General features: G+C 40.1%; 1 protein-coding gene across 1 annotated transcript in view; it reads left to right on the top strand.

Annotated features, from left to right (window-relative positions):
• The window catches only part of tbc1d32 (TBC1 domain family, member 32), a 96,924-nt gene that overhangs the window by 790 nt on the left and 80,445 nt on the right, over positions 1 to 15,689 (top strand). The window contains exons 3-16 of the mRNA XM_085372728.1: positions 3,850 to 4,027; positions 4,281 to 4,352; positions 4,789 to 4,914; positions 5,193 to 5,271; positions 5,668 to 5,771; positions 5,863 to 5,924; positions 6,166 to 6,310; positions 6,476 to 6,535; positions 8,020 to 8,113; positions 9,206 to 9,343; positions 10,809 to 10,898; positions 12,823 to 12,971; positions 13,411 to 13,538; positions 14,020 to 14,221. Coding sequence (XP_085228854.1) covers positions 3,850 to 4,027; positions 4,281 to 4,352; positions 4,789 to 4,914; positions 5,193 to 5,271; positions 5,668 to 5,771; positions 5,863 to 5,924; positions 6,166 to 6,310; positions 6,476 to 6,535; positions 8,020 to 8,113; positions 9,206 to 9,343; positions 10,809 to 10,898; positions 12,823 to 12,971; positions 13,411 to 13,538; positions 14,020 to 14,221 — 1,627 coding nt within the window. The remainder of the gene's footprint in view (positions 1 to 3,849; positions 4,028 to 4,280; positions 4,353 to 4,788; positions 4,915 to 5,192; positions 5,272 to 5,667; positions 5,772 to 5,862; positions 5,925 to 6,165; positions 6,311 to 6,475; positions 6,536 to 8,019; positions 8,114 to 9,205; positions 9,344 to 10,808; positions 10,899 to 12,822; positions 12,972 to 13,410; positions 13,539 to 14,019; positions 14,222 to 15,689) is intronic.

A 15,689-nucleotide genomic window follows, 5' to 3' on the forward strand; every position in this document is an offset into this window, starting at 1 on the left:
AAGCCTACTACCAATTAAGCATATTAGGTGATGTGCATCTCTGTAATGAGAAGGGGTGTGGTCTAATGACATCAACACCCTATATCAGGGGTGCATAATTATTAGGCAACGTCCTTTCCTTTGGCAAAATGGGTCAAAAGAAGGACTTGACAGGCTCAGAAAAGTCAAAAATAGTGAGATATCTTGCAGAGGGATGCAGCAGTCTCAAAATTGCAAAGCTTCTGAAGCGTGATCATCGAACAATCAAGTGTTTCATTCAAAATAGTCAACAGGGTCGCAAGAAGCGTGTGGAAAAACCAAGGCGCAAAATAACTGCCCATGAACTGAGAAAAGTCAAGCGTGCAGCTGCCAAGATGCCACTTCCCACCAGTTTGGCCATATTTCAGAGCTGCAACATCACTGGAGTGCCCAAAAGCACAAGGTGTGCAATACTCAGAGACATGGCCAAGGTAAGAAAGGCTGAAAGACGACCACCACTGAACAAGACACACAAGCTGAAACATCAAGACTGGGCCAAGAAATATCTCAAGACTAATTTTTCTAAGGTTTTATGGACTGATGAAATGAGAGTGAGTCTTGATGGGCCAGATGGATGGGCCCGTGGCTGGATTGGTAAAGGGCAGAGAGCTCCAGTCCGACTCAGACGCCAGCAAGGTGGAGGTGGAGTACTGGTTTGGGCTGGTATCATCAAAGATGAGCTTGTGAGGCCTTTTCGGGTTGAGGATGGAGTCAAGCTCAACTCCCAGTCCTACTGCCAGTTTCTGGAAGACACCTTCTGCAAGCAGTGGTACAGGAAGAAGTCTGCATCCTTCAAGAAAAACATGATTTTCATGCAGGACAATGCTCCATCACACGCGTCCAAGTACTCCACAGCGTGGCTGGCAAGAAAGGGTATAAAAGAAGAAAAACTAATGACATGGCCACCTTGTTCACCTGATCTGAACCCCATTGAGAACCTGTGGTCCATCATCAAATGTGAGATTTACAAGGAGGGAAAACAGTACACCTCTCTGAACAGTGTCTGGGAGGCTGTGGTTGCTGCTGCACGCAGTGTTGATGGTGAACAGATCAAAACACTGACAGAATCCATGGATGGCAGGCTTTTGAGTGTCCTTGCAAAGAAAGGTGGCTATATTGGTCGCTGATTTGTTTTTGCTTTGTTTTTGAATGTCAGAAATGTATATTTGTGAATGTGGAGATGTTATATTGGTTTCACTGGTAAAAATAAATAATTGAAATGGGTATATATTTGTTTTTTGTTAAGTTGCCTAATAATTATGCACAGTAATAGTCACCTGCACACACAGATATCCCCCTAAAATAGCTAAAACTAAAAACAAACTAAAAACTACTTCCAAAAACATTCAGCTTTGATATTAATGAGTTTTTTGGGTTCATTGAGAACATGGTTGTTGTTCAATAATAAAATTATTCCTCAAAAATACAACTTGCCTAATAATTCTGCACTCCCTGTATATATCCTCCCTTACTGCCATGAAATTCCTCTTAAAATAGAATTGCATTGACTGTCTTCTCCATCTTCAACATCATTTTCCCAATAAATTCACTATCCCACTGGGTAAATGGTCTGGTACTTCTATACTGCTTTTCTGCTTTGTATTTATTTTTTAAATTCATTTTTGCCCCTGCATCCTGTCCAGCAGTGAGGCAATCAGAATTGTTGTCTGAAGGTCAAGAATATTAGAATATTTTATTTTGATTTATTACAATCATAACGAAGAAGACCGGTGGACGGAAAAGGAAAAGACGAAAGAAGTTGAGGAGAACGTTATGGAGAAGGATAGGGAGAGAAAAAATGAGGAGAGAGAGAAAAAACACTGAGAATCTGCTTCAAGACCTGGTGAGGGAAAAAAGTAACACAGCAGAGAAACCACAGCAACAGCTAACATATGCATAAATAACAGTAAATAATGAATAATACATTTTACTGAACAGCACACAGTACTAATAATACAAGATATTTTTAGAGGCAGCAGCCAACTACAATAGTGTGTCTGTGAGTATCTGTTTGTACACCTCTGTGCGTGAGCACGCTTGTGTTCAAAAGGTATCTTCATGGAAATGTCTAGTGTTTGTGTGGGACACCACAGCCCTGCCCCCCAAGAATCACCAATGCATTAGTGGGTGGGGGCACCAGCCACTGGCAGGGCATGTGGCAGGGCCATATAGGCCCCCACACCTGACCTGATACACAAACAAACAGGCATACACAGACACAAGCATGAATTCACTACCATGGAGACACGCTGAAAAAATGAATGCAGTACACACACTCCCCATACACACTTTATACTCTCAGGTCCAGGCACCAATGCCTAAAGAGGGGCAATCAGCCCCTAAACACAGGAGATGGTCCCTTTCGCTCTTTTCTGCTTTAACTGAGCACTTTTTAAGCGTTATCACACACACGCAGAAATCTTTCTAACATTTGCACACACACTCTGATGGAAGCGTATAGGCAGGCGATCAAGCTAGCAGCCTCCAGATTTGCATGTGACTCACTTTACCTCCTGAGCCACAACTACCACACACACATGCGCTCAGCTCCATCTCAGCTGTCCAGCCTCAGCTGTCCTGTCGATGACCTTCACTCTGTCACCTCTAGCTCCACCTCCTGACTTTTCTCTTAGCTACCCTTTCTAATCTGAGCAACATAAGTGGTCTTACTGCCATCTCATACTCTAAACCTACCTTTTTATTAAGGCTGCTACCTTAATTCTCTTCTCCACCTACTCCACCTTACCTGCACACTCTCTCCTTACCTTTTTTTGTGCACTCCCCATTGATTTGGATCATAACCCCACCTCTAGTACCTCTATTCCTTGCATCACCATTCACCTTTCCATTTGCCTCACTCGCTCACACATTTTTTTCTGTCTTGATACCGCTGACTTTCATTCCTCTTCTTTCTACTGCACATCTCCGTGTCTGTAGGCTCTCCTCTACCTGCTCCCCACTCTCAATACAGATCACAATGTTGTCTGCGAGCAACACAGTCCACAGAGACTCCTGCCCAACCTCATCTGTAAACCTGTCCATCACCACAAACAAGAAGAGGCTCTAGTACAAATCTGTGTCCTACATTTTCATATAAAGCTGCCACCGGTGTTTTTGTACACAGGGGACATTTTGGCACTTCAAAAGAGGTTTTAGTGAGATTCAAAAGATAAATGTTAAGAACTGAAAGTGGAAAATGGGACTTAAGAACCTCTGCACATGTCCTTAATAGTAATTTGTCAAATTTGTACAAGCAAATACTTGACTTTCTGCTCTTAGCTCATTTCTCATCCACAGTCTCTATATTTTACACTGAATAAGCCAACTAAACTCCACTGTTTTGAACCTGTCAGTGACATCTTGGGTTTACTGTTTAGAGCCTGGGTGTACCGAACTCTCATGGTGACTTTAAGTAGCAGTTGGATTTAGTTAGTTGTATTTAATTTCAGTTTTAAGAGAACTTACTGTCATGTGTAGCCATCTCCCATAATCCCATTCTTAGCCAAAACCCTGGATTAATGTTCTTTAATAAGAAGCTATCCAAGGCCATCAAATGTATTTGTGGTATTAAAGTTAAGTTGTCAGTTGGCGGTTATTTTAAAAAGTGGATAAATCTCATTTGTATTTACAGTATATTTCTTTCTTTTTTTCCATATTGGATAACTGCACCATCCAATCTCAGCGCTGAATTTCCCTGCTTTCAGCTATAAATTGATGCAGTAATTACCTTTCACTTGAGTTTCATATGAAGCAATGTTTAGGCTTGCTGTGACTCATGCAATCATATTGGTTGACCTAGTTTAGCTCATTCACTTTCTCTCTTTATGACAGGTACCAGCAGATGATACACACCTTAAAAAACACCATGATAACAGTTGTGGAGTCTTTAAAAAACAAGTCTGAGGAGGACCAGCTGAGAAAGGAGGAGACGCACCAAGAGAAGCAGCATAGGCAGTCCAACATCCAGTTCACTGACAACTGCTCTGACAGTGGCTCGTCCTTCAGTCGGGTTAGAGAAAACTGCTTACAAATGATGCCAATAAACGCTTGTTTTATTAATTTTTTGCCTTTATGTTGTATTCTGGCCCCAATTTCTGGATGACATTAATTTCACAAGTTTCTTTCTTTCCATGATACATGGAACGGGGGTGAAAATCAATCTTTAGACATAGAGTGAAGCTGTTTTGAGAGATATTTTCTTTTTGCTTTTTGGTGAGTAATGACGCTTTCCCCCCCATTTCCTGTCTTTTTTTCATTCCCAGAGTTATGGATTCTTTAGACAAGAGCAGCTGCAAATTTTGGCTGAAAAGCTTGACTCCAGCAAGCCCAAAGAGGTAAACAACTTAGACATATCTTTTGGTTTTTCTTTAGGTCACTGGAGGATTCTGTAGCACAAATCCATCTTTCCCAGTTAGATGATCAGGTCTCTTCAAAGAGTTGCAGGCAAGAGCGAGAAAAATGTCCCTTTAATCTTTCCGTAGATTTCTAATCAGGGTTTTTTTTCTTTGTCTTAATCTTTTAACTTGACATTATCTTCACATTTATCCATGTTGGAAAAACTGGAGATGGTCTTGTTTAATTTTGCACTTAAACTGATTTTGAATCAGTTTGAGTGAAACGGTCGCTGTTTGTTGGCACAGTTAGCACTTGCAAGTAGGGTTGCAAGTAGACATTGGTTTGTGTAAAGGGTTAACCAGCTAAAAGGTTACGAACCACTCCTCGGCATAATTGGCAGTGTAGTCCAGGTGCTTGATGTGAGTCTGTGTGTAGGTGCGTTGGGAGGCTCTGAAGGTCCTCTGCCGTGCTCCTACATCTGATGTGCTTAGCTGTGAGAGCTGGAGCAGCCTGCGTCTGAACCTCTGCGTAGCTCTGAGCGAGCCGGATCCCGACCTCAGTGTGAGTCCTGAGCAGCCTCATCTGCACACTGCAGTAAAATAAGTAGCATTAATCATTTATTCATTAATAAATAAATCAATAATAACCATGTTGTTGTTATTAACGATTTTATGCTTTATAATTGAACATTGAAAAACCTGTTCCTCATTCCACGGATCCTTAATCTTCTTTCTGTTCTTCTCACTGAATTTTCTTATCATTTAGAACGTAGGTATCATTGATTGGTTATATAAATGGCTGTGAATGTATGTTCACGCGTGTCATCTCACCTCTGTCAGGATAATGCGCTGCGATTCTTTGCTAAAAGCCTCTCATCCTCTCCTCTGAATGTGACACGAGAAATTTACACAAGCCTGGGTAGGTAACTCTCAATGGACCCTTCTGGGTTTTAATGTAGTGTGCTGGACTGTTGTGTTTGAATTAAACAAAGATGTTTTTTAAAAAGTAAAATAAAAAAAAAAGTATATCTTAAAGGGTCACTTGTTTATTTACAGAGCAAATGAAAAGCAGCTTGTTATTCAGTGACACATGGGAAGTAGTTTTGGTTTTATGTTTAGATGGAAGGAGATGTTTGGTTTGTGGATTTTATGGGACAAGGTTACTTTCAGGAAATTTCCAAGCAGAAAATGCAACTGTACTAATGTGATCCATGTTACTTACTGTATCTTTGAGTGGTTGTAGCTCACTGCTATACATCCAAAATCCATATTATCTTGTGTGGCTTGTAATAAGAATTTGCCTTTGAATGTGCAGCTAAATCTGTGGAGTCAAGTTTTCTGTCCCATAAGCTGAGCTTTCCAAGTGGCTCAGCTACCATTGACGTTAACAGGCCTGAGATCAGTCGTCTCCTCAAGCAGGTACAGCAACTTTTCTACAAGAGCTTCTTAACTATATCATGTCAAAAATAAAGTGCACACACTGTTTTTCTCTCTGTGTGTCTTGTTTCAGATTCGACTGATGAATGATTTTCAAAAGGAGGTGACTAACTTCTGGATACGTCATCCAGAGAAGTAAGTTGTCTTTATCTTGTTTCTTGATTGTGTGCCCAACCATCACGGACTATCCAGATGCTACTTTTCAAATCTGATGTATAAAAAAAAGAACACTTAGTACGTTTTTAAATGATTCATTTTAAGAGGGTGTGAAATTTGACCCACAAATACATATCACTTAATATACGTAATTATTTATAGAATGATGGAACGGACTGTGAACTTATTTTGTGTTTTTGTTTCTCGACCTTGCTTATAGATACATGGAAGAAGTTATAGAAAACACCTTTTCCCTGCTGTCCTTCCATCACGAACATGGCTCACCAGGAACTGAGAGAGTCCTGGAACCAGTTCACTTACTGGCTTTACTGGATGTAAAAGCCACTTGGTTTAAAAAGTGGATGGTGTGTATGCCCACAGTTTCAGATTTACACAGACTGAATTTTTGTATGAACCGCTGTGTTTGTGTATTGCATTTTAATGTTTTGATCTCCATCCTCTCTTGTTTATATTGCACTCTGTAACGTATATTTTTTCTGGTTTTCTCCTGGCCTCTGCCTCCCTCTCAGCATGGCTACTACAGCAGGGCTGTGATTCTCAGACTCCTGGAGAGAAAATACAAGTCTGTGGTGAGTGGTTTACTCAATAATAAGGATCTTTCACTGCTTTGTACTTCTGAAAGGTCTGAGACAAGAGGGGAGCAAATGAACATCAAAAGGATTAACCCGAGTCAATACTGGATATTTGAGGACAGTACAGATAGATATTATTAGGGATTTTTTTTTTTAAAGTCAATATCAAGATATTCTCTCTCACATGCTTTCTGTCCATATATATGCATATAGTTGGAGCTAAATTAAAAGGGAATATATTACCATCTGCTAAGCTGTGATACTACTCTCTGTGCTTCAAATGATACTGAGTGCTCTGTAAACACTGCTGGACAAAATATGTCTTTACAACATTTCTAACTGACCCTCACACATTTCTTTGCTTTGTGGTTGAATAAAAGACATTTTTTTTTCTGTTGGTGCATATTTGACAACAAAAATCCTGAAATTATTATATCTGTGAGATAGTGGCTGATAGTATCAGGCAAACATTATATTGGCCTGGTTCTTGGGTCATCCAAAAGGCATCAAAAGTTGCATCTAAAACAGACATTGTGCTCATGAGAAAGCAAAGCTGTGATTGGACCAGAGGAAACTGGTGAACTGATGAAAATCTTGGTTTTTCCCAAACAAATCCATTTACCTGCAGAGCCCAAGGGTGACCTGTTTCCATATTGAAATGCTGTAGTCAGCCTCCAAAAGTTGATTCTGTTCATCTGGACGTAGCGTTTTCAGTGGGAGAAACGTTTCGCCACTCATCCAAGTGACTTGCTCATTCTCAGCTGACTGCAGGTTTTCCCAATCTTATAAACAGCACATTTGCATAATGACAGAAAATGCTACAGTCAGCATTTTCTGGTTTGGTTTTTGGGCCTTATTGAGAACCTTCTCCTAAATTCTACCTTTACTAAGATGTAAACTTGTTGAAAAGCTAAAGAGATTTTCCAAAAGACTGGCTGTATCTAACTGCTTCTGACACCTCCTATGAAAATGGTCCTGTTTGTGTCATTTTGTGGGGTGCAGGTGTAAATCACAGCCAAACAGTTCAGTGTACTGGTCTTTTAGACAAAAGGGCACAGAACAGGAGTGGCACTTTGACATTCAAGAATTGGTCTTTTTTTTTTTTAGCTCAAACCTCCCTTTTAACTGTGACTTTAGAAGAGTTACTGTGGAATCGCCGCTGAAACTTTCTCTAAAGAAACTGCCAATATCTTTCTGAAACACTGTAAGCCTAAACTGCTCTTGCATCGCAGGGCATTAAAATTCCCCACAGTGCTTGGATTTAGATTAAAAGCATGGCTTCTAGTCTTAAATCTCTTGATTGGATAAGAGGAGGTTGCACTGAGATTCTGACTGAATTTTTAAGTAATTGTTCAGTTTTTGGCCTGTTTATGACAGTAGTCTACAAATTTGGCAATGCACATTAGCCGTCGTCATTTTATTCAGCTAATTTAACATGCTTAGCATCCGAAGCAACATGCATTATATATTTTCTTTCACAGGCTGTAGCAGCTCTTCAGCAGTGCATCAAGTACAATGAGTCCTGTGAACGTTTCACAAATGAGACAACTGAGTCAGGGGAGCAGCGGAGCATTGGCAAGTTAAAAAAAAACAACCACTCCCTAATCTCATTATTTCTTCATCAGGTTTGTGTACTCTCTCAGGCATATTCAAATACCAAACTTCACTCGGGGCCTCTCCCTGTGTGCTAAGCATCAGCACATTTGCAGTAATGCTGATTTAATGTGTCTTGTGAAACAAACCAAAAAATAAAACTCTCAGAGTGAACTACTGTGAAAGTCTAATGAGAAAGTAATGCTTCATTTGAAGCCTTTGAGTGTTCGTACCTAGACTTTGCCATCATTTATTCAGCTTCTTTTATGCACAGACATTAAAACATAGGTGGACAGAGGAAAAATGGTGGAAAGGACAAGTTATAACACTGACAAATTGGCATAGCAACACTTCAGGAATACATTACATATTACATGACGCAGTCCAGTTTTGAATGACGTTCTCAACAATGTGTACAAACAAGAGGCAATACTGGAGATTATCGACAGCCCTTTGCATCACCATTAAGTGTTTTTTTTTTCTCAAATTTTAGGAAACATTTTTTAATGAATTCCTTCTAACTTTTTTACGAAATTATCTGTTTGTGTCAAGTATTTGATAAATTAAAAATAACATGATAATTATAGAGTAACATGGACATGGTGCATATCCATTTGCAAAGCTACGTGCTAAAATGGAATAAACCAGAATGAATACAGGTGCAGATGGGGCATAAGGGAATGCAAGTGGAGCCTGTTATCTCCTGTAAGCCAGCTGGCTCCTTGAGACTGAACATTGTGACCTTGTCTTGGATAAGTTGCGATATGCCAGTTCCCTCGCCACTGATATAGTCCTCATAAAAGACATAGTTTTTTTCCGAGCTGTGCCTCTTTTGGCTTTCTGCTCTCTAGAGACACTGCAAGCCTGACACATTTTTTCACCTGTCAGTCTCATTGTAATTCTGAGGCCTTTGATATGAACAGTGTGAAAACTGTGTCCATCTCAGTGCTGCCACATTTTTTTTCCACATTGTTTTCTTCTCTTTTTCTCATTTTAGTTCCTTAAATCATCTGTTACAATATCAGTAATATATTGTAACAATGTATCACTTTGATTTTTCTCTTAATGTTTCAGGTTTGGTACAGAGGAGTGTTTATTCTGGAAAAGAGCTCGAGTATTGCTGCTTTGTTCACTCTCTGTGTGTCCTAGGGAAGCTCATCATCTACACCAATGGAAAAAAGCTCTTTCCCATCAAAATAAGGAAATACAAAGGTTTGATGGTGCAGGATTATGTTACATAACTCAACATGTCGTCTGTTGTATCATCTTGACACTGATCTTGAGAGTTTATTGCCATGTACAGATCGTCATATCTCCTTTAGTAGATGTAATCTTTATAGTGCAGGACTGTGTCTGATCAGCATGTATAATCCTCCCTCGAACAGAGATTTTAGCCCTCCACCCCACTGTAATTACTAATAAAGTTACATAATAGTTACATTTCACTTAGTCAGTTGATTAAAGCAGACTCATCATCTGACTTTCCTGAACTGTAATTGATTTACTAATTAATAACTCCTCTCAGGACATTCGTGTACAGTCAAATCACCCCAGTTTTGTAATTTTATCCAACATAGGTTACACAACTAGGGTGTTGACCAGCAACTCATGGATAATGACCACATCTTCAAGTGTTGACCTGGATACCCTATCTGTGTGTTATAGTTTATCACCTCCTAAAGCTTTCACTGCAGTTTTTTTAAAAACATGTACTATGACATTTTAAAATCTAAGTGCGGTATTCTACCAGGATTTTTTATTTTTGTATTTTTGTGAGAGCACCACTGACGCCAGGTGTTCACATATGTAGCTGTCTGGAGTCTGGAGTTCAGTATAACTTCAATTCACTGTCCTGCCACACAGTCGCAGTCTGTTCTGCCTTCAGATTTTTAGCAGTATATTCAGTGTTTAGTGTTTTCAGTTTAACATTTTCTTGTTATAGTTATAGTTTTATTTAATATAATGTATATATAGTTATACCATGGCGCTTTATGTACTCATGCTACGACTATACAACACTATAATAATAATGAGAAACCAAGCAATAAATTGATTCCTTATGAGGAAGAATTCGGTGAATGTGGGGAAACAAGAGAATCTCTTTTTTAAGAGTTCTTCAGGTTGTCTCACAGGTTACAGGGGGAGACAAAGATGTAGAGAGAAGAGATGAACATAGAAAGAAAGGACACAGTGTTTGAACTGTAGACCATCTGCACCTATAGGATGGTACTGGGAGATGAATCATTCAAGGTTAATGGCATGAAACAGATGCACAGTGAGAAAAGGAGAGATCTGAATATCTTTTTCTTAGTTTTCTTAAATGTTTTTAATTTTCTTTTTTTTTTCAGAACAAAGTCCTACTCCCAAATATTTTCTTTTATTTAAAGTTTTAGAAAAGCAGAAGCTCTCTTTATTGTAGTACGTGCAACCAGGAACTGTTGGTGATATTTAGGCTTGTAATGAAATGTCATATTAAGACACTTTTAAAAGTCTGTGGATACTAAAACCCACTGTGCACATAATATGTTAAGTGAACTACACACAAGGGGCTGATCCTTGTCTCTAAGGTTACCTTAACTTTTGATATGGACTATTTCCTTACCCACCTAATATTTTTAGTCGCTGTCTAGACACGGTGACTATCAACTGATTGATTGATTTATTATGTCTATTTCAGATCCTGTTACCCTGACAGACCTCGTTGTCATCCTGCTTAACATAATGTATAAACACCCTAGACCTCTGGACAGGGATTCCTCACACACAGGTAGGGCATGCATACGCACACGCGGGTATATAGTAGAATTTCAGCTTCCTTATTGGTCTCTGTTCAGATAGGAGAATTTCAAATCAACTGCTGAGGTAGGTTAGTGACCCAACGTATGAGATGGAAAAAACTCCTCGGGCCATATCTTTTATCTCTTAACCTTGTACTGAGTCGTGTAGTACTTAATTTGTCTCCTTGAAGACTTTATTGCCCCATTCATTCTCATGAATTACGTTAGAGAAATGTTGGTCCAGTGATCAATGTTGTTCCCCACCTTGACTTTGTCAGAGGGTAATCTCCTTTGGCTGAGACAGAGAGTCATGCTGACTAAGACAGATATTTATATTAATATTTTACCTGCTGTCTGATGCAGATCACATGAAGCATTCTTGAGATTGTATTTTGAGCAGCAATATGATACAGCACAGTGCACTCTGCGACAGATTTAGTCTCGAATGGAGGGTAAGATGTTTGAATTTAAAGCCCCATTAGGCTAAGTTTCCAGCTATAACACAAACATGACTTGTAAATCTTCACTTTTGTAATTTTCTCTTGTTACACAACATTGAACTCTAGTTATACGTGGCTTTTAATAGTCTTAGAGTTATGTGCATGTAGTATTAAAAGCAACAATATTCTTATAAAGATTGGTCCCAGATATTCATTTATGATCCTCACAGACATCATCTGTGTTCTCTGTATCTTTGGGCATGTATTGGCATATATCAGAAATAAAGTGCTTCTCAAAAGCGCTTTACTTGTTCCACAGTTTGTCATGTTAGAGCCTTAGTCCAAAATGGATTCAATTAATTTTTCACCTCAAAATCCTACACATAGTACTCCTTAATGACAAAGTGAAAAAGTTTGCTTAGAGTTCTTTTGTTTATTAAAAATATAATAACAAGAATATACCACGTATTTAAGTATCCACAGTCTTTGCTCGTCACTTTATTAAAGCGCCTATGGCAGCAGTTACAGCCTGAAGTCTCTTTGGGTATGATGCTACAAGCTTGGCACATCTATTTTTTTTGCAGTTGCTCCCATTCTTCTTACCACAACCTCTCAAGCTCCATCTGGCTGGTTGCATTAGTACACAGCCATTTCACAATAGTTCGCTCAAGGACATTCACACAGTGGTCCAGAAACCACTCCTTTGTTATCTTGTCGTCCTGCTGGAAAATGAACCTTAGACCCAGTCTGTGTTCAGAGCCTTTTGGAGTACGTTATCATTAACTACGTCTGAACTTTTCTTCGTTCATCTTTCCCAGTTCCTGCTAACAAAAAACATCCACACCACCATGCTTCAGTGTAGGGATGTTATTGGCCAGGTGATGAGTGGCACCTGGTTTCCTCTAGACATGGCGCTTAGCATTCAGGCCAAAAACTTTTGTTTCATCAGACCAGATAATTTAGTTTCTCCGGGTCTGAGAGTCCTCCAGGTGCATTTTGGGAAAAAACTCCAGGTTGGGTGTCATGTGTCTTTTACTGACTGGCTACTGTCTGGCTACTATATAGGCCTGGTGGACTGCTGTAGAAATAGTTGTTCTCTTGTAAGGTTCTTCTCTCTCCATAGAGGAATGCTGAAACTGTGTCTGTTTGAGGTGAAACATGAATTTAAGCCATTGTGGAATAAGGCTGTGATATGAGAAAAAGTCGGTGGATATATGCATATCTCAAAATAGTGGAAATACAAGTTCATTGGCCACTTTGTTAGGTACAACTTGCTAGTATTGGCTTGAATCATCTTACTGACATGAAAGCAGCACAAAATGGTCATTGATTGCATATTTAGGTGATCTAAAAGTGTAAACCTAGTGGGCAGATATAATCCTAGTGGGTATTAATGTAATTAGATGATTTCATATGCATTTAATTCAGCTAATTAATGTCGTTAAATGCATATTAATTCATTTACTTTCGGTAGGTTCAGACGTCCTGTCGCCCAGCACCCTTGTGATGGAGGTGCTTTGGATGCTATGTGAACAGACAGAATGCGCTACAGAGTGTCTCTATCAGACTCCAGTTATAGAGAAGCTACTAACTCCTGTTATAGCGCTGCTCAATGGACAGAAGGTCACAAGCATACACACACACACACACACACACACACACACACACACACACACACACACACACACACACACCATTTGCAGATTACAAAAAAGGTTTTTGATTCATACAGTTTCAAGTGTAAAGTGTCCAACCATGACTTTCTACTCATAGTAAATAAGCATGTAAACTACTTTCCTTTTACATTTTTAGTGCAATAATTTTCAAATGGAGACTCCTCATCTTAAGAGTAACATAGCTGTCCTCTGCGTAAGGACTTGTCATCGTTCAGCCTTCCAGAAAATGGAATTACAGAGGCTTTGGTTATGAAATGTAGTAGTTTTTTCTTCAGTTCCATTATTGTGAAAGATAAATGTGTTATTTCAGTGTTGAGTATCTGTTCAGGTGCCAATTTTTCTGAAGCAGTTGGTAATTTTGTGTGTTTATTTTCTGTGCTTTGCAGGCTGAGTTAAAGTCTCCTGCAGCAACCCTGAGTCTCATTGCAGATATTCTGGCTCGTATTGCAAACACAGACAGAGGATTAGCGCTCTTCTTATTTGAGAAGAATCTCGTCGCAGCCCACAGTGAGAGGTGAGATGTTGTGATTAAATTCGCAGCGTCGTTTTGTCATTCTTGATAGTAATGAATAAATTACATTTTCCTAACTTAGCTGGAAGATTTTAATACAGAGTTAAATTTGCATAGCAAATCCTGCTTATTCTGCACCGAGAGCAGATTGGAACATGAGGCTGCTGCTGGTTTGTGAGCAGCTGGGGTTATATTATACTGCGTTATATTCTGTTGCCTGACAATGACTAGTCTGCACTGTAGTTTCCTTCAGTCTGTCCAGAAACACATTCTATTGTTGTGAATGACCAAGAATGTATTTACCAACCACCTATGGCTTCACTTCTGTATGCTAGCTCATTAAAAATGTGAGTGTATGAAAGTGCTTTGGAGACCTCCAGTGTAGGCATGTAAAGCCACAAGTTGAAATTGCTATACTTACAATCTAAAAATCTCATGTTGTGGCTCTATAATAAACATTGTCTTTTTTCACCCTCGTCTGCAGAACCTTTGCTGCTCATATCATCGTACAGTTCACCCAGAGGCTGCTCGACAAGGAATTGCCATCGTTGTGTGAATCTGATATGCCCCATTCATTATGTGGAGCCTTTATTTTAGTTTGTCGGCAGATGTACAACACCTGCGAGGGTCTGCAGGTTCTACGACCCTACGGCCTGCACAAAGCTTTAGCTGCTGCGTGGAAAAAGGTACATGTAACTAATTTGTGCTATTTGCAGAGACTTTATTATTTGACGTGGAGCTATTATAGATTCAAAGATTCAGGATTCAAGATTCAAAGTGTCTATTGTCATGTGTTCAAAGAAAAAAATGCATTTCTTTGTGCAATGAAATTCTTTCTTTGCTGTCCACCCACAGATGCTGATTAATATATACAATAGAAATAGAACAGACAAAATACAAATAGTACAAATAAATAAATGAAGACAGAAAAGGAGACAAAATATTGAAGTGTGAAACAGAGATGTGTGCAAAAGAGCTATAGCTTAATAATTAATACAGGTTAATTATTATTACTGTTCAAAAATAGTTCAGCTGTTCAAGAGTCTGACAGCAGTGGGGAAGAAGGAGTTGTTGAGTCGGGATGTTCTGGATTTCACACTTCTAAACCTTCGTCCCGATGGCAGAAGTGTGAACAGTCCGTGTTGGGGGTGTGTGGGGTCTTTGAGGATGGAGGCAGCTCTCCTCTGGACTCTGTGATGGTAGATGCTCTGCAGAGAGGGCAGCAGAATCCTCATGATCTTCTCTGCAGTTGTTATTACTCTCTGCAGGCGTTTGCTGCAGTAATCCAGCTGGTCAGCGTGCTCTCCACAATGCAGCTGTAGAACTTGCTGAGGATCGTGGCCGACATACCAAATTTCCTCAGCCTCCTCAGGAAATACAGCTGCTGCTGCGCCTTCTTAACCAGCTGTGAGGTTTTCAGTGTCCAGGTGAGGTCCTCAGAGATGTAGACGCCCAGGTATCTAAAGCTGCTCACCCTCTCCACTTCAAGGCCCCGGATAAACTGCGGCTGGTGAGGCCTCCTCTTCTTCCTCGTGTCCACTATCATCTCCTTTGTCTTGTCAGTGGTGAGGGTGAGGTTGTTGTCCTCACACCATGACACCAGACCGGCCACCTCTCTCCTGTAAGCCGCTTTGTCCCCTCCAGTGATGCGACCGATCACTGCAGTGTCGTCTGCGAACTTCAAAATAATGTTATCTTTGTTGGAGGTGACACAGTCGTGGGCGTACAGGGTCTAGAGGATGGAACTGAGGACGCAACCTTGTGGAACTCCTGCGTTTGTAATAATGCTGACTGAAGTCCTGTTGCCGATCCTGACGGATTGGGCCCTGCCAGTCAAAATGTCCAGTAGCTAGTCACGTAGGGTGGGGTGTAGGCCGAGTGTTGCCAGCTTGCGAGTGAGTTTGTGTGGGATGACAGTATTGAAGGAGGAGGTGTAATCAACAAAAAGTACCCTGATGTATGAGTATTTGTTTTCCAGATGGGAGAGGGAATAGTGAAGGGCAGCAACGATGGCGTCTGACGTAGACCTATTGGGCCGGCGGGCATACTGCAGGGGATCCAGAGTGTCTGTGATGTTGCTCTGGATGTAGGCCAGCACCACTCTCTCAAAACACTTTTCAATGATTGGAGTGAGTGCAACTGGTCTATAGTCAT

The sequence above is a fragment of the Diplotaxodon limnothrissa genome, linkage group LG15 (assembly GCF_057381915.1).
Source record: "Diplotaxodon limnothrissa isolate DT_005_m linkage group LG15, D_limnothrissa_male_GT1.1, whole genome shotgun sequence".
Lineage (NCBI taxonomy): Eukaryota > Metazoa > Chordata > Actinopteri > Cichliformes > Cichlidae > Diplotaxodon > Diplotaxodon limnothrissa.